The sequence below is a fragment of the Thunnus maccoyii genome, chromosome 24 (genome assembly GCF_910596095.1).
Source record: "Thunnus maccoyii chromosome 24, fThuMac1.1, whole genome shotgun sequence".
Lineage (NCBI taxonomy): Eukaryota > Metazoa > Chordata > Actinopteri > Scombriformes > Scombridae > Thunnus > Thunnus maccoyii.
In genome coordinates this window covers 153,660-174,095 of record NC_056556.1, presented here as the reverse complement: position 1 = coordinate 174,095, position 20,436 = coordinate 153,660, and the positions used below count along the sequence as shown (strand labels likewise).

Sequence of the window (20,436 nt, the reverse complement as noted above, 5' to 3'; positions counted from 1 at the left end):
ATAGTATAGTATAGTATAGTATAGTATAGTATAGGTAGTATAGTATAGTATAGTATAGTATAGTATAGTATAGGTAGTATAGTATAGTATAGTATAGTATAGTATAGTATAGTATAGGTAGTATAGTATAATATAGGTTCTATAGGTAGTATAGTATAGTATAGTATAGTATAGTATAGTATAGTATAAGTTGTATAGGTAGTATAGTATAGTATAGTATAGTATAGTATAGTATAGTATAGTATAGTATAGGTAGTATAGTATAATATAGGTTCTATAGGTAGTATAGTATTGTATAGTATAGTATAGGTTGTATAGGTAGTATAGTATAGTATAGTATAGTATAGTATAGTATAGTATAGTATAGGTAGTATAGTATAGGTAGTATAGTATAGTATAGTATAGTATAGTATAGTATAGTATAGGTAGTATAGTATAGTATAGTATAGTATAGTATAGTATAGTATAGTATAGTATAGTATAGGTTCTATAGGTAGTATAGGTTGTATAGTATAGTATAGGTTCTAATAGGTAGTATAGTATAGTATAGTATAGGTAGTATAGTGTAATATAGGTTCTATAGGTAGTATAGGTTGTATAGTATAGTATAGGTAGTATAGTATTTGCTCAGCGAGGTCTCAGATAGACTTTCATTGTTCTGGTGACACAACAAACACTCACTGAACTAATTAACAGTCTCCATGTTGGTGAATCATTTTCCATTGAATGTTTGTTCAAAACATTGATTTGTCAGCTCCGTCTTTCATTCCCCTACGAGACTCTGATTTGACTCATGTGTGAGAGTAAAAAACAGAATATCCCAGCTTTCTGCTCATTTCAGCAGCTGATGTTTATTCAGGTTTTTATTTGTGCATAACGTGTGTCGTATGTGACTTGAGAGCACAGCTTGGAGTAATGAACTCACCTCTACAATGAGGTTTGTCTTTGTGTAGTATTACAGTTTTAGGAAAAGAAGTAGAAAATATTGTTTTATATTTATGTACACAGATGGATCTTTAAGATTCATGAAATATATGAAATTCTTAATACTAAAGGCATTAAGGGGATCCCTGCTGCTCCACACTGACCACACCTCACCGCCGCCGCCGCTGCTGCTGCTGAGGCTACGATGATGTGATGATGATGGTGTGATGAAGGCTGATGAGAGGCTCGTTCATCTCCGTCCACATGAAGAAAAGCTCCAGTGTTTCGTCCTGGAACGACCCAAAGACACAAAGAGACAAAGAGACAAAGAGACAAAGGAGCTCAGACAGTCGGCTTCAGTTCGAACAGAAACAAACACAACAAAGAGAGTTTTGACAGCTCGGACACAGCGGTGCATTCACTGTCTCTCTGGTCATCAGACCGCTGAACACACATCTCATCAAACATTCATCACATCAGTTGAACTCTCAGACCACTTCCTCTGATTCTGTCTCTGATGGACACTGAGCTCAAACTGAAGTCGAAGCTGAGGAAGAACACTACGGCTCCCAAGATGCATTTCAGCAGCAAACATCCAATCAGAGCTTCACATTCTGTTGCTGAAGACTAAACTGATTTTATAAAAATACACTTACTGAACTTACTGTTACCCCCATGGCCTTCTTCAGCTGTGATCGTGTGACCTAAATATGGATCTTTCTCAGTGACCTTTGACCCCTTCCATCAGCAGTGTTACATCACTAATTACTCAACGTTTTGGATGACCAGGTGTGTTGTTCACTGTGTTCATGATGTCAGCGGTGTGCCGGCTGCTGATTGGTCCACAGACAGCAGGTGAGGGTAGCTGACAGGTGAGAAGCAGCTGAGCTCATTAAAGATTCAGAAGCTTCACTTTGTCTCTTCAGACGTTTGGTTTGTCAGGTACAAGAGAAGCAGCACGGTCAGTTTAATTTCCTCTTAATGTTCTGTTAACGTTTGTTTAATGTTTGTGTTTGTATAAATTGAGTCTGTTAGAAAGCCTCAGTCTTTAACCTGTACGTGTGTCAGGTTGATTTGTTCAGTTTAGTTTGACGTCACACATTTTTTTGTGACTACTATAAATCCATCTGAACGAGATGTTTTATTAAATATATTATTTATTTTCATTTTAAAAAGTAATCCAGTAATATTCTAATAATCAATAAGTTTCCATCAGCAGGTCAGGTCCTTGTTTACTTAAAGCATTGTGATGTCAGACGCTGTTAGATTGATGATTCATTTACAGACTATAAATTAATGACTGAAAAATGCATCAAAAACCTAAAACATCCAATAATGATCAGAAAAAAGTTAAAAACATAAATTATTCATTATCAAGGGACATACTGATTGGTTCTTTTATTATTATTGTCAATAATAATAATAATAATAATAATAATAATAATAATTGCTTTGATGTTTCTTTGTATTTTCAGACAAACTCATCATGGATCTGGACAGCATCGGTGAGCTCAACTCTACTGTCTTCTACCGTGTTCTACCGTGTTCTACTGTCTTCTACCGTCTTCTACTGTGTTCTACTGTCTTCTACCATGTTCTACTGTCTTCTACTGTCTTCTACCGTGTTCTACCGTATTCTACCGTGTTCTACTGTGTTCTACCTCTTCTGTCTTCTAAATCCTTAAGTGTGATTTTTAGTGACATTGGGAGAAACAGTCAGACCTGCTGTGATCATCCTGCAATGTGCTTCTTCTTCTGTGTCCTTGGTAACCAGAAGCAGAAGCTTTGTTTTGGTGTTTGCGGTGGCAGAGAAGCTGCTCTGCATTACGGGGGAACGTTAAGCCCATACTGGCTGCTGCACCTCTCTGCTAAATAAACTGACTGTGATCTTCACTGCTTGTGTGATTAACATGGTCTTCCTGCATTTTACTTGAACTTTTCATGTTTTTCCGTTTCCTGTTTGCGTGTTTTGATTGTTCCTTGATTTGGAATACGGTCCATCGAACCGGTGGACTTTGGATTAAATAAAGTAAAGCACTGCCTGCCTGCTCTACTGGGATCCCTTTTCTCAGGAGGACAGCAGCTGGTTCCTCCTCCAGTCTGATCAGGTGTGCAACAAAGCCCTGTCCGGCTCCTCTACACTCTCTATCGGTGCAGAATCACCCAGAGCTGCGTTGTCACTGACAGACTCTGGTGATTGGGGTTTTTCTTCAGCTGGAGCTCCCCTCATGTTTGCTGTAATGATCTCCACTGTGTAACTATGACTGTGGTTGTTACCAACGCAGAGTTTATGCAGCTTCCTAATTACACCCAACAAGACGTTTTGAACCCGTTGCTAAGAGTTTGGGATTTTAAGAAACAGACCTTGTTACATCCACAGAGGGTCGCGCCACAGTTTCAATATGGAACACGGAAGCAAAACAAACTTGGGCGTCATCGTTGTAAACATTGCGAGACTACCCTATACCACATGAGATGCAAAACATGGAGATCACAGTGTGCTGCGGAGTTTGCAGAGACTTCCATCCTCAGCTCTGTCTCCTGCCACCATTGAACTATTTAATACACAATCTCTCACCGATAAATCCCTCCTCATACATGACCTCATCTTGGACAAGGGGCTTGATTTCATGTGCCTTACTGAAACCTGGCATGAACCAGGGGACTACTCTGTGCTGAATGAGGCCTGCTGTCCTGGATATAGTTACATGGAAATAGCCTGCAGCTCTGGCTGTGGTGGTGCTTTAGCAATCATACACCAGGCTGAACTGGAACTGTCTCCCCTGTCAATACCTGATCTTTCCTCTCTAAAATGTAAACCTCCATACTCCATGAAGGTGCTTCTCATCTACTGCCCCCCCAAACCAAACTCATCTTTCCTCCCTGATAGACGCGACCTCCTCACGTCGGCCTGCTCCATGTCAACCACCATCATTGTTGGTGATATGAACATACATGTGGACGACCCTGCTGTCATTTTGCAGTGGACTTCCTGAGTCTGATTGAGTGTCTTTGCCTGAAGCAGCAAGTTGATGTCTCTACTCACACCAGATATCGGGTTAGATATCGATATTGATCCGGTTAGGGATATTCCAGTTACAATACCAGTTCTGCTTGGATCTGAAAGAGATTCTCAGAGAACTAATGCTGTAAATTGTACAAGGAACCTTCTAACCTGGTGCATTATTAAAAATATTAATGTTTACTTTAAGATTTGACCCCAAAGCAGTTATTTTAATGTACTCTTTATTTAACATGATCTGACCAACACACATAAATGAAATTATTAAAATGGAATTAAAATTAAATTGAATCATCAGGTAGCCAGTGTAAATAAGGTGGCTACAAATTTACAATTTAATTTCATACAAACATTTGTAAACATTACAAATACCTCAGGAAAACATTCACTTTGCTGCCTGTGATTGTCTCACAAAGCTTTTGAGCAACTACAGCAGTTGTGAAACACACAAAATACAAGTGTATCAGAAGAGAAACAACCAACAGAGACAAACAACTGTATATTAATGAAGTAAAAGTAAACCAAAATAAAAGTAGTGCAACAAATCAGAGGCTTTTCTTGGGACATGTTGGAAAACAGTCCTTTAAAACCTCTGAATATGAAACACAAACTGTCAAATCCATGAAACTAAAGCCCTTTCATGAGTCTGCTTTCATACTTCTCAGAGATTGTGAGATTTTCATGTAAGAAAAGGAGCTGATCTACATAATGTGGGGTGAAGCAGCTCCTTTGTGCAGTGTACAATGAGATACTGAAAAAGCCCCCTCTCAACAAAATGACAGTACTTCTGGGACTGCATAGTTTCATTCCATGCAGGACATCAGTGTCTTTATGCAGGAGGAACCTCAGGACTGCTTAACTATCTCTGATCATTTTACCTCTTCAGGAAGTGTGCGCTCATGTTGTAATTTTGTTTTATATAAACACCAGCAGCGCTTTGAGTGTGTGTGTGGTGAGATCATGTCTTGCTTTTGTGAGGCGTCCTCATCCTGAACACTGAACGTGAGCTCCCCCTTGTGTCAGACATGCAGACTGTCACTTCATTCACAAAAATCACAAGAAATATCACTCAAACAAAGAAATTCTGAAAGGCTTATTGGAAAATAGTGCAGTTAATCATCATAAACTCAAACTGTAAAGTCTATGAAACCAAAGAGGGTAGTGTAAGAGACGGAGCTGATCTACATGTTGTGGAGTGAGGCAGCTCCTGAGAAGCGGTTGAGAAAACCCTCAGAGGGGACACTGATCCCGGGGATACACAGACATCTCTCTGCTTGGCGAGATAAATGGGGATGCTCCCCCTGCATGCACCCTCCATCAGTTCAGTGGATTTTCAGAGAGCAGAACATGTTTTCTTCCCTGCATCTGGTCACTTCTTCCTGCGTCCTGAGTTTTCTGTGATACCGTGACTTTTGGCATGTAGGCTGGCCCGAGGAGAGCCGTCAACGCAGAAGATTCCTTTGACCTCTTTGATGAAGGAGGAACGACATCGACCTCAACGGGACCAAGACTGTTGTCTTCCTGCTGTACAGGCACAGTTTCATCACCGTCATCAGTTTCTTGCTGTTGAAAGATGAAAATATTCAGGAATAAAATTATTTGGGAAACCAGCTGAGAACTCGCTGGGCACCATGGGCCCCCAGTACTAAACTCTGCACCATGGGCCCCCAGTACTAAACTCCGCACCATGGCCCCCAGTACTAAACTCTGCACCATGGCCCCCAGTACTAAACTCTGCACCATGGCCCCCCAGTACTAAACTCCGCACCATGGGCCCCCAGTACTAAACTCCGCACCATGGCCCCCAGTACTAAACTCTGCACCATGGGCCCCCAGTACTAAACTCTGCACCATGGGCCCCCAGTACTAAACTCTGCACCATGACCCCCCAGTACTAAACTCTGCACCATGGGCCCCCAGTACTAAACTCTGCATCATGACCCCCCAGTACTAAACTCTGCACCATGGGCCCCAGTACTAAACTCCGCACCATGGGCCCCCAGTACTAAACTCTGCACCATGACCCCCCAGTACTAAACTCTGCATCATGGGCCCCCAGTACTAAACTCTGCATCATGACCCCCCAGTACTAAACTCCGCACCATGGGCCCCAGTACTAAACTCCGCACCATGGGCCCCCAGTACTAAACTCTGCATCATGACCCCCCAGTACTAAACTCTGCACCATGGGCCCCCAGTACTAAACTCCGCACCATGGCCCCCAGTACTAAACTCCGCACCATGGGCCCCCAGTACTAAACTCCGCACCATGGCCCCCAGTACTAAACTCTGCACCATGGGCCCCCAGTACTAAACTCTGCACCATGACCCCCCAGTACTAAACTCTGCACCATGGGCCCCCAGTACTAAACTCTGCATCATGACCCCCCAGTACTAAACTCCGCACCATGGGCCCCAGTACTAAACTCTGCACCATGGGCCCCCAGTACTAAACTCTGCACCATGACCCCCCAGTACTAAACTCTGCACCATGGGCCCCCAGTACTAAACTCTGCATCATGACCCCCAGTACTAAACTCTGCACCATGGGCCCCCAGTACTAAACTCTGCACCATGGGCCCCCAGTACTAAACTCTGCATCATGACCCCCCAGTACTAAACTCTGCACCATGGGCCCCCAGTACTAAACTCCGCACCATGGGCCCCAGTACTAAACTCCGCACCATGGCCCCCCAGTACTAAACTCCGCACCATGGGCCCCAGTACTAAACTCCGCACCATGGCCCCCAGAACTAAACTCCGCACCATGGGCCCCAGTACTAAACTCCGCACCATGGCCCCCAGTGCTAAACTCCGCACCATGGGCCACAGTACTAAACTCCGCACCATGGCCCCCCAGTACTAAACTCTGCACCATGGGCCCCCAGTACTAAACTCCGCACCATGGGCCCCCAGTACTAAACTCTGCACCATGACCCCCAGTACTAAACTCTGCGCCATGGCCCCCAGTACTAAACTCTGCACCATGGGCCCCCAGTACTAAACTCTGCACCATGACCCCCAGTACTAAACTCTGCACCATGGCCCCCCAGTACTAAACTCTGCACCATGGCCCCCAGTACTAAACTCTGCACCATGACCCCCAGTACTAAACTCCGCACCATGGCCCCCCAGTACTAAACTCTGCACCATGACCCCCAGTACTAAACTCTGCATCATGGCCCCCCAGTACTAAACTCTGCACCATGGCCCCCAGTACTAAACTCTGCACCATGGGCCCCCAGTACTAAACTCTGCATCATGGCCCCCCAGTACTAAACTCTGCACCATGGCCCCCCAGTACTAAACTCTGCACCATGACCCCCAGTACTAAACTCTGCACCATGGCCCCCCAGTACTAAACTCCGCACCATGGCCCCCCAGTACTAAACTCCGCACCATGGCCCCCCAGTACTAAACTCTGCACCATGACCCCCCAGTACTAAACTCCGCACCATGGCCCCCCAGTACTAAACTCCGCACCATGGCCCCCAGTACTAAACTCTGCACCATGACCCCCCAGTACTAAACTCCGCACCATGGCCCCCCAGTACTAAGCTCTGCACCATGGCCCCCCAGTACTAAGCCTTCCTAACCATCTGATGGCAGCACACTCTTCAAAAAAGGAGAAAAACCTTTTTCATCTTAAATCTTATTTTCTTCATGTTGTGTGTTTTTAATGCTGTAGCACTTTCAGATTCAGAACAAATGAACAGTGTGGTACAAATTAAATGTATTATTATTATTATTATTATTATTATTATTATTATTATTACTTTAGTGCTCTAGAAAACACCTGGCAAATTTTACCTGTCCAGAGCTGATCAGCCACACAATAAACAGCGCAGGTGAGTTAGTGCACGTGTGTTAGCACAGGTGAGTTAGCGCAGGTGAGTTAGTGCACGTGTGTTAGCACAGGTGAGGTAGTATTCAAGAAAAACCATTCAAACACCTTCAACTCAAAGCTCCTAAATAAAGGTTTATGATTGTTTTATTTTGATGTGTTTCCTGTTTCCTGTTCAGAGGGACTGAATGAAATTCGTCCGTCCATCTACAGAACCGCCGTGAAACTCCAGTCTCTGCAGAAACTCTGCCAAAGTGAGTACAAACACCTGGATATTGTTGGGCCGTGGCTACAAGTTTGGCTATCAGCAATAATTAATGATTATCAAAGATAATTGTTAATTATTTAAATCAATAAAATTATTAATAAGAATTAATAATATCGGGGCACCACCCTGGACTCAGGGAAAAAGAGCCAATTCAGTCTCAAAGTGTACTAATCTATGAATTTGAGACTTTGATTAATAATTAATTTAATAACTATAAACAAAATCACCATATCAATAGCTAGTAAAGGTTGAAGGATTTGGAGTTCTTTACAGAGCAGAAGTTGGCAAAACTCATTCTTGTGCAACATTAAAACAGACAACAGGTATATCCAAAAGCATTTATTTAACAAAAGGGTAAAAACAACACACAATACTAATCTAGCTAAGTGTACCTATATACAAGTGTGAGTGTGTGTGTGTGTAGGGAAGACAATAGCAAGATGGCTGCAGTCACCTGGTAACTGAGCACATGGCATGCCGACAATTTGGCTGATAAAGGGAACTACAGGGATAAAAGGCCAGACCATGTGGTGTCTTGAACCACATGTGCTGCCTGAACCAAAGTTCACCAAACTAGGTTTTAACCAAACTGTGTGGTTCTCTATTCAAGGCCAACTGGTGTAGGCTAAAAGTGCCAGGTTAAAAAATGAGGTTAGTTGCATGCAAGGCCTAGTTACTGGATGTAACATGTGTTAAGCATGCTAACATTAACCTAGCGGTGTGGCTATGCAGTAACCTGACTATAGGCAACAAGGACATCACAACAACAGTTCAATGTATAACCTTAACCAAATCAATACACGTACAGTACATTGTTTGAGTTAAACATTCTTGCTTAGCCGTACTATGCTTCACTGTGTTGCTAGGCTATGCCCAGTTGTTACCAGTCCATGAAGGAAGAGATGCTTTGTGGTGTCCTGCTTTGTAGCCGGTGAATCCGTGGGTGAGTCAGGCTGAGAAGGCTTTGGCTCTGAAGCTGAAAGATGCAGGCGTTGCTGGGCAGACAGCACTCCAGTCGTGCAGAGGGCCCAGGTCACTCCTTGGTGTAGAGTTAGTGGCAAGCTAACTCCATTGTGCGGCTCCTGTACTTGTTAAACTGGCCAGCAGACTTGTGTGTTAGCTGCTGGCACAAGGAAACTTAGTTTCTGAGTCTTAGGCAGGCTCTCGCGTCTTCTGCCGTAAAGAAGACTGTGTGTGTCTGCTGTGAGCAGGCCACACAAGAGAGCAGAGAGCTGCTCCAGCAGCTGCTGGAGGTGTGAAAGAGAGCAAGGAGCTGCTCCTGCTGCAGCTCGTGGAGAAAAGAGAAAGATAAGAAAGGAATCTCTAGTTTTGATAACCTGGATCCATGAGTAGAGCTTCACACTTTGGGTGCGAACCCCCAGGGCTCAGGTTTCTTGGAGTCTTGAAACATGTGGATACTTTATATAAGACCATGATATTATATTATTATACAGAGAAGTAGAACAACAACAGCAACAACAACATAGTAGTCAGTCATATTTAGGATTATATATGTTATATTTAGTTGATTGAATCGATGTTTCTGTGTTTGTGTGTATTTGTGTCTCCAGTGGACGTTGTGTTCGTTCGACACATCACGGCAGCCCTGCTGACGGTGGGCGGGGTTAACCAGCAGCAGGATGTGGTGCTAAGCTGGGAGGAAGTGACGCAGACTCTAAACAGGATGTTCCACAGCGTGTCACAGGAAGTGCCGGGTCATGTGATGGTGGTGACTCCAGAGGAGACATGCAGTCTGATGTTCAGGATGTTTGACTGGTCAGTCTGTAACAACAAATCCTCCAAACTAAACAACCACATAGCTTGTTTGTACCTGCAACCTAAACGACCCACTGAAGTGTAATATGCCGCTTTCCAAAACTGTTACAAATCACTATTAAAAAACAATGTTTTCAGGTGTGACAACGCTGTGGTTAAGGTCTGGCTAGATTTAGGCACAAAAACCACTTGGTTAGGGAAAGATCATGGTTTGGGTTCAAATGATCACTTGAAATGTGGTGTGGGTTAAAGTTACTACTTCCTGAAAGTTAGGCAACTTTTGTCATCATGGCAACAGTAAACACCATGTTAGGTTTTTTTTAAATGTCCTGACTCGCAGGTGTAAACATGACATTCGTGGTTGTAAACGGGAAGCAAACAGTGGTCTCCTGAAACTAAGTCCACTCTTTGCAATCTAATCTAACTATCTGGTTATCCACCCAACCTGCCTCTGCCTAATAAGGAAGACATCTTATACAGACATCATCTGAACTGCATCACTTTGTTTATAGGTCATAACTACTACAGTCACTAGATGGCGTCTGTCACTCAAATGTAAATACAGATTGTTCTTAGTGACTGAATTTACGACCTACAGGGTCGTTTTTCTTGGGAGGATAGGCTCGTCTGTAAACATGTTATACCCTGATATTATTATTGTAATAAACCCTGCTTCAGGTATGAATATTAAGTAACTGGATTGGCTTAAAAGCTACTACTGCCACCACCTTTTTTCCCAGTATGGTCCGGCGTCAGAGATCTGAGAACACTTACAACATATAAAGAAAATATTTAGACTCTTTATTTTACAAAGATCAGTTCATCAGACAACAGCATATTCATAGTGGACCGAGGATAAGACTGGCCAAGCTGTAACATACCCCCCTCAGACAGTCTGTCCCCCAGCTAACCAGCCTCCCATAGTGTCACAGCCAACAAGGCCACCCCGCACAGGTAAACACACTATGGCAGCTGACAGGTGGGTACACACACCGATACTGTTACAAAAAGCATTTAAGAAAACACACTGAGCGCCATAAAAACCCACACGATTTAAACCCTAAATAGGCACACTTGATTTCACACTTCTATGGGGCATGCAGATTAAACTGGCCGAGACAGTCATGTATCCCCCCCATACCTATCAGCTAACCTTCCCCCAGCTTGAAAACCCCACAAATAACCACAAGAAAAGACGAGGACAATAATAAACAGGACTAAACACAAAACACTAACACTTAAAATGTCCTGATTTAAAATGACCACTTAACTGTCCGGTCAAACACGACCCTCCCCCGGGGTCCAGGCTTGTGGTGCTGGTCCAACACGGCCCATATCCAGTGTGAGCCCGTGGGGGAATCGCCGGTCCAGCACTGGAACAACGGAGCAGCTGACAGCGTGTCAGACGCTCCCACACAGCGCTGGGAAGCGGCAGGGCACTTCTATTGTTCCCCGGTCCATGACCATCATCAGCCCCACCACAGGAACATCTCCCCCCGTTATGTCTGTCTGCCTCAGCTTTACCTCAACTTGTGCCAACTTTTTCATAATTGCAGAGCCTCAACGGTGCTTTAATCTGTTGTGTTTACATGTGATTATATCTGCATATATTTGTATATACACAGTGCTGCTTGAAAGTTTGTGAACCCTTTAGAATTTGCTCTATTTCTGCATAAATATGATCTAAAACATCATCAGATTTTTACACAAGTCCTAAAAATAGATAAAGGGAACCAAATTAATCAAATGACACAAAAACATTAAACTTATTTGTATATTTATTGAGGAAAATGATCCGATGTTACATATGTGTGTGTGTGAGGCAAAAGTATGTGAACCTCTAGGATTATCAGTTCATTTGAAGAGGAAATTAGAGTCGGGTGTTTCAATCAATGGGATGACAATCCAGTGTGAGTCTGGGAGGCCCTGCCTTATTTACAGAAGAGAAATCTGGGTCTTCACTGTCAAACTCTGAGCTTCACAACACAGGTTTGTGGAAGTGTGTCATGGCTCAAACAAAGGAGATTTCTGACGACATTAGAAGAAGAGTTGTTGATGCTCATCAGGCTGGAAAAGGTTACAAAACCATTTCTAAAGAGTTTGGACTCCACCAGTCGACTGTCAGACAGATTGTGTACAAAGGACCCAGAGTAACGTCTAGGAAACTAAAGGGAGACCAAAATCCAACTTTTTGGCTTGAATGAGAAGCTTTATGTTTGCATTCCAGCGTAAGAACCTGAACCCATCTGTGAAACATGGTGGTGGTGGTATCATGGTTTGAGCTGCTTTGCTGCCTCTGAACCAGGACAGCTTGCAATCATTGATGGAGCTGTGAGTTCTGAGTTGTACCAGCAAATTCTACAGGAAAATGTCAAGATATCCGTCTGTGAACTGAAGCTCAACAGAAAGTGGGTCATACAGTAAGACAACAACACTAAACAACAAGTTGTTCTATCAAAGAACGGTTAGAGCAGAAGAAAGATAATGTTTTGGAACGGCCGAGTCAAAGTCCTGACCTTCATGTTGTAGAAATGCTGTAGAAGGACCTGAAGCATGTTGTTCATGTTGAGAAGCCCACCAACATCCCTGAGCTGAGACTGTTCTGTGAGGACGAACGGGCTAAAATTCCTCCAAGCTGATGTGCAGAGCTGATAAACAGTTACTGGAAACGTTTGGTTGAAGTTATTGCTGCAAGATGGAGTCACACCAGTTACTGAAAGCAAGGCTTCACATACTTCTGCCTCCATAAATATGTAAGATTGGATCATTTTCCTCAACAAATACATGAATACGTTTAATTTTTTGTCTCATTTGTTTAGTTGGGTTCCCTTTATCTAGTTTTAGGACTCGTGTCTGATCACATTATTTACGTAGAAACAGAAAATTCTCAAGGGTTCACAAACTTTCAAGCAGCTCTGTATCTGTATTAGCGGTGTAACTATACGTTTATTCGTCCCAAACCGTTACGATACGGACGTTACGATTGGGTGCATTCATTCATATGAAGAATACACTCCGTTCCCCAAACAAAATAGTTTAATAACCTACTGCAACTTGTGGAACAATAGAGCACAAGTTCCACCTGAGACATTTTGGCAGGGCACCACTTAGCTGTACCATGCTCATGGATGTATGCTAGCCACCTTAGCCAAGGTACCCTGGTTACCCTGGTTACCCTGGTTACTCTGTAGTGTCGCTGCCATCAGAATAGCAGATGAGACCCATAACACTGACTGAGTGTGACACTATTATTAAAATATGCTCTGTTATTGCCGTGGTGGAAAGGAACAGAAAGGTTATTTTCTTTCAAGGTCAAGGTAATCTCTATTATCCCCAGGGGGGCAATTTATTGTATTTAAATAAATACAATCAACAACACACACCAACCTACATTCAAATTACACAAAAAAGACAAAGAACTACATGATACTGTTCAAAAAGCCAATGGTGGCAGGGACACATGAGTTTTTAGGTCTATTGGTCCTGCGTCTGGGCAGAGACTTGTAGTCACTGAACAGGAGGTGACTATGTTCATGTTCTCACAAAGCCTTCCAACCTGTTCCTGTCTTTCAGGGAAAGTGACTCAAACCAGCAGATAAGAGAAAAGGTTAAAACAGACTCAATAAAACAAGAGTAATTCATATTTTCATAAAGGAAGTGTCAACATTAACTGTGTCAGTAATAGTTTCTACTGTGACGTTAAACCCCTAATCTGTGTGTATTTGTGTATAACCGTGTGTGTGTGTGTGTGTGTGTGTGTGTGTGTGTGTTTCAGGAGTCAGTGTGGTCGTGTGTCTGCTGGTTCTCTTCGAGCTGCTCTCATCTGTCTGTCTGCAGATTCTCTGATGGTCAAATACAGAGGTTTGACTTTCTGAATAAAATACATGTTGATTGTAGTGAAGAAGGATGTTCTCTTCAGAATAAAATACCCTGTGTGTGTGTGTGTGTGTGTGTGTGTGTGTGTGTGTAGCACTGGTGTGTGTTGCAGCCACCTGTTCAGGTTCAGTCAGCAGGTCATCACTCAGATCTTTACTGCAGGACGTCAGCCAGGTAAACACTGCAGACGACATTTCCCAGCATGCCTCTCTCCTGCTGCTCTCTAAAGTGTGTGTGTGTGTGTGTGTGTGTGTGTGTGTTGAGGTTCCGGCGGCGGTGCAGGAGGAAGGTGTTTTCGGCAGCGTGGAGGCGGCAATGAGGTCGTGTTTTAACGGGGTGAGAATGAACACACACACACACACACACACACACACACACACACACATGGCTGCAGGTGATTGGTGGTCGTCATGGCAACACAGTGACTGTGTATGTCTACAGGTGTTGACCCCTTCTGCAAGCGAGGAACACGTGTTGTCATGGTTGCAGAGCGAGCCACGCCTGTTGCTATGGTTACCCACGCTATACCGCCTGTCGGTCAGTAAGAATGTCAGTCACAGCGTCCGCTGCCACACCTGCAAGACCTTCCCCATCTCCGGACTCAGGTGAGCAAGTATAAACAAAGCGTTTACCTGTGAGCAGGTTTATACTCGCTGAGGATCCTGTCAGACAAAGTGAAGGGCGCCGCTGCTCCGTGTGTTCAGGTATCGCTGTATGAAGTGTGTGAACGTCCAGGTGTGTCAGAGCTGCTTCCTGACCAACAGACACACCAGGAAACACAAAACACACCATCCAGTGCTCGAGTTCTGCACACAGGTACACACACACACACACACACACACACACACACACACACACACAGGTACACACACACACACACACACACACACAGGTACACACACACACACACACACACAGGTACACACACACACACACACACACAGGTACACACACACACACACAGGTACACACACACACACACACACACACACACACACAGGTACACACACACACACACACACAGGTACACACACACACACACAGGTACACACACACACACACACACACACACACACACAGGTACACACACACACACACACACACAGGTACACACACACACACAGGTACACACACACACACACACACACACACACACACACACACACACACAGGTACACACACACACACACACACACAGGTACACACACACACACACACACACACACACACACACACAGGTACACACACACACACACAGGTACACACACACACACACACACACACAGGTACACACACACACACAGGTACACACACACACACACACACACACACAGGTACACACACAGGTACACACACACACACACACACACACAGGTACACACACAGGTACACACACACACACACACACATACACACACACACACACAGGTACACACACACACACACACACACACGTACACACACACAGGTACACACACACACACACACACACACAGGTACACACACACAGGTACACACACAGGTACACACACACACACACACACACAGGTACACACACACACACACACACAGGTACACAGGTACACACACACACACACACACACGTACACACACAGGTACACACACGTACACACACACACACACACACAGGTACACACACACACGTACACACACACAGGTACACACACACACACACACACACAGGTACACACACACACACACACACACACACACACACACACAGGTACACACACACACACACACACAGGTACACACACACACACACACACACAGGTACACACACACACACACACACACACACACACACACAGCACTAAGACGTGTGTGTGTGTGTGTCTGTGTGTGTGCACCTGTGTGTGTGTGTGTGCACCTGTGTGTGTGTGTGTGTGTGTACGTGTGTGTGTGTGTGTGTCAGCCCACCTGGAGGGAGTCTCTGTCCTCGTTAGTGCACAGTGCACGTCATGCGCTGTTACGGCGATACACTCGGAGAGAGGCTGACAGGAGGAGCGAGCTGGTGTGGGCGGGGCCAGAGGAGAACAGGTGAGGCAGGTGTGCGTTCGGTATGAAAACGTCTCAGAGTGACGTCGCTCGTTAAAGATCATATTTAACTAAAACTTCATTTTAAATTAAAAACACTCGTTAAACGTATTTTATAATGACAAACACTTTTTAATTAAAGCGTTTGTTTCACAGTGCTCCGCCCACATCTGATGCATCAACACGATTGGCTGCCTCAGCTGTCCATCACAGTCCCTCCTCTGACAGACGTGTTTCCCACGATGCCTCGCTGCCTCCTCCTCGCTCCTCTTCATCTAAAGCCCTGCAGACTGAGGAGGAGACCCTGCCTGAGAAGGTGACCTCTGACCCCTGATGACCTCACAGAGGGCTGTTTGTAATGAAATGTGTTTGTTAGTATAATTATAATAATATGATGTAATGTGTGTCGAAGGCGTCGGCTCTGCTAACTGAGGTCAGAAACCTGCAGAGAGACAAATGGTGAGACTGAACAACCAATCAGAAGCCAGTCTGCATTTATACTTCATTATTGTTTGTTTGTTTATTTTTGTTTATTGTTTGTTTTCTCTCTTCAGGCTGTTGGAGCAACAGTTGCAGGCGTGGCGATTAACTGTCCAATCAGAGCAGGGAATCCTGGAGGACAGGTGTTCTGAGATGGAGGTTACCATGGAAACACTGAGAGAACACAACGTCCGTCTCCAGGGCATGCTCACACAGGTAACACACACACACACACACACACACACACAGGTAACACACACACACACACACACACAGGTAACACACACACACACACAGGTAACACACACACACACAGGTAACACACACACACACACACACACACACACACAGGTAACACACACACACACAGGTAACACACACACACACACACACACACACAGGTAACACACACACACACACACACAGGTAACACACACACACACACAGGTAACACACACACACACACACACACACACAGGTAACACACACACACACACACACACACACACACACAGGTCACACACACAGACACACACACACACACAGGTAACACACACACACACAGGTAACACACACACACACAGACACACACACACAGGTAACACACACACACACACACACACAGGTCACACACACACACACACACACACACACAGGTAACACACACACACACACACACACACACACACACACACAGGTAACACACACACACACACACACACACACACACACACACAGGTAACACACACACACACACACACACACACAGGTAACACACACACACACACACACACACAGGTAACACACACACACACACACACACGCACACACACACACACAGGTAACACACACACGCACACACACACACACAGGTAACACACACACACACACAGGTAACACACACACACACACACACAGGTAACACACACACACACACACACACACACAGGTAACACACACACACACACACACACACACAGGTAACACACACACACACACACACACACAGGTAACACACACACACAGGTAACACACACACACACACAGGTAACACACACACACACAGGTAACACACACACAGGTAACACACACACACACACACAGGTAACACACACACACACACAGGTAACACACACACACACACACAGGTAACACACACACACACACAGGTAACACACACACACACACACAGGTAACACACTGTGGGTTTGGTGTCTGGCTCTAAACACTACATTACCCATGAGCCTCAGCTGCTGATATTTCCGATATTTTCTAACAGTTTAATCTTTCATACTGTTTACTGTCCTCCTTCAGGCTCTGAACAACATGGAGGCTCAACATGCTAAAAACACGCCACATAGCTGCAGCACGGAGAACACGGAGAACACGGAGAACGCGGAGAACACGGAGAACACGGAGAACGCGGAGAACACGGAGAACACGGAGAACACGGAGAACACAGAGAACACGGAGAACACGGAGAACACAGAGAACACGGAGAACACGGAGAACACGGAGAACGCGGAGAACACGGAGAACACGGAGAACACAGAGAACGCGGAGAACGCGGAGAACGTGGAGAACACGGAGCACGCGGAGAACACGGAGAACACGGAGAACGCGGAGAACACGGAGAACACGGAGAACACGGAGAACACGGAGAACGCGGAGAACACAGAGAACGCGGAGAACACAGAGAACACGGAGCACACAGAGAACACAGAGAACACAGAGAACACGGAGAACACGGAGAACACAGAGAACACGGAGAACGCGGAGAACACGGAGAACACAGAGAACGCGGAGAACACAGAGAACACAGAGAACACGGAGCACACGGAGAACGCGGAGAACACAGAGAACACGGAGCACACGGAGCACACGGAGAACGCGGAGAACACAGAGAACACGGAGAACACAGAGAACGCGGAGAACACAGAGAACGCGGAGAACACAGAGAACACGGAGCACACGGTTTCTTCTGAAACACAGAGAGACACAGAGGATGAGGAAGAAGAAGAAGTGTTGATGAGGACAGAGGAAGAGTGGAGCGAAGATGAACAGACTCCATCTCCCACAATCCCTCAGGGCGGCACACCTTCATCACATGACAGCCACTGTGTGCAGGAGAAGCCTGCAGCTGAGACGTATCTCTGTCGCCCACTAGCAGAACAGGATGTAAAACTGGAGGCAGAGCCGCAGGAAGAAGACACCTGTCTGTCTGAAGAAGAGGATTGTGGGACGTGTAGTCCGGAGCAGCTGCTGCAGGAGACTGTAGACAGACTGAAGACTGTGATGGAGACAGACGGCTGGAGAGAGAGACAGACAGGTGAGTCTGACTCACCTGTCTGTCTCTCTCTCTTTCTGACATCAAGCAAACTGTTCATGATTAAATCGTACATGTTTTTAATTTCCTGTCGCCAGGTGAGAGGAAGGGGGCGGAGCTTCTGGAGGCTGCAGAGCAGGTGGGAGGCTCGATTCACCACTTGGTGGATGCTGTGAGACACTGAACAGGTGACTCATGTTCAGGTTATAAAAACTGTTTATTCTGTCAACATTCATATAAATAAAGACGAGTGTAAAGGTACAAAAGGTTCTGATATTAATGAAACAACAACAGTACCTGAAGTCTCACCTGAGACTCGAGCTTCAGGCTGTTCAATCGTATGGAAGTCTGCAGCTGCCAAAATTACATTAAAATCATTTCATCAAACTTTTATTTTACATTTGTGTGCATGATGTGTACACATTAAAATTAATATTTTAAAATCCAGTTTTCATTTTCATTTCAAAATAATACGCTAAAATTTAAATTAAAAATACATTTCATGTCTTAAAAAAGAATAAAATTTGAAATCCATTTAAAATTTTTACTTTCATGATGTGACAAGACAAAATAAAATGTCTTAGATTCAAATAATAAAAGTTTGTAAAACATAATTTTACTTCCATGATGTTTTTTAAATGATGAATGATTCAATCTTAGAACAGGATATAAAACAGTAATAAATGAATATTAGATGAAATGATTGATGTTTGGCAGCTGTAGACTTCATGCAGCCTCGTTAATAAACTGACAGAAGGTTTCTATGGTGTTTCATTACAATCCATCTGCAAATTAGTGGATATAAAAACTGTATGTTAAATGTATTGATTCATTTTAATTGATGCATTAATAACCTCAAAGTAAAAATAAATGTATAAATATATATTCTGTCTTTAAATGTTGAATTACTACAGTGTTTCCCACAGAATTATATTCTATCTGTTGTGGTCCCGGCTGGGGGGGATTCGCTTTCTTAAATCAATTATTGAATAATACTGTTTATGAGATGCTCCACTGCAGATAGCAGGCAGCTATGTACAGCTAACCTTGACAACCCAGCTGTATTCTGACAGTGTTGTGTCAACAACATGGACTGACTTAGAGACAACTTGCAGGTTTCCGCCATTGTATTGCAAGTTGAAGAATCAGGGAATTAAAAAAAAAAGTAATTCAATATGTTTTCTAAACTAAAATGTGTTCTGCAAGTAGCATAGCTACTTTAAGGAATAGCTCAGCATGCAGTCGAGAGAGAGAGAGAGAGAGACGGTCTGCGGCGCACACAGAAGCAGGGACGAGCCAGAGGATGACGGCCACCCAGAACCGGAGCAACCCGCCATCCAGAGAGAGACACACTGAGACCAGGAGACACGAGAGCAGCTGCTTGCTAACAGTTAGAGCAGAGAGCGGGAGACGTGAGAGCAGCTGCTTGCTAACAGTTAGAGCAGAGAGCGGGAGACGTGAGAGCAGCTGCTTGCTAACAGTTAGAGCAGAGAGCGGGAGACGTGAGAGCAGCTGCTTGCTAACAGTTAGAGCAGAGAGCGGGAGACGTGAGAGCAGCTGCTTGCTAACAGTTAGAGCACAGAGCGGGAGACATGAGAGCAGCTGCTTGCTAACAGTTAGAGCAGACAGCGGGAGACGTGAGAGCAGCTGCTTGCTAACAGTTAGAGCAGAGAGCGGGAGACGTGAGAGCAGCTGCTTGCTAACAGTTAGAGCACAGAGCGGGAGACGTGAGAGCAGCTGCTTGCTAACAGTTAGAGCAGAGAGCGGGAGACGTGAGAGCAGCTGCTTGCTAACAGTTAGAGCAGACAGCGGGAGACGTGAGAGCAGCTGCTTGCTAACAGTTAGAGCACAGAGCGGGAGAC

The 20,436-nt window shown here is 44.7% G+C and overlaps 1 protein-coding gene across 1 annotated transcript; it reads left to right on the top strand.

Annotated features, from left to right (window-relative positions):
- The first annotated feature begins 1,076 nt into the window (after nt 1-1,076).
- dytn (dystrotelin) lies at nt 1,077-18,835 on the top strand. Its single transcript, XM_042405435.1, has 16 exons — nt 1,077-1,885; nt 2,400-2,429; nt 7,970-8,044; nt 9,630-9,834; nt 13,610-13,695; nt 13,805-13,884; nt 13,975-14,046; nt 14,152-14,315; nt 14,415-14,526; nt 15,647-15,771; nt 15,925-16,084; nt 16,181-16,227; nt 16,323-16,464; nt 17,563-17,931; nt 18,190-18,577; nt 18,673-18,835. Exons 2-16 carry the CDS (start codon nt 2,411-2,413, stop codon nt 18,756-18,758), a joined length of 2,130 nt encoding a protein of 709 aa, XP_042261369.1. The 5' UTR covers nt 1,077-1,885; nt 2,400-2,410; the 3' UTR covers nt 18,759-18,835.
- Nucleotides 18,836-20,436: the final 1,601 nt, after the last annotated feature.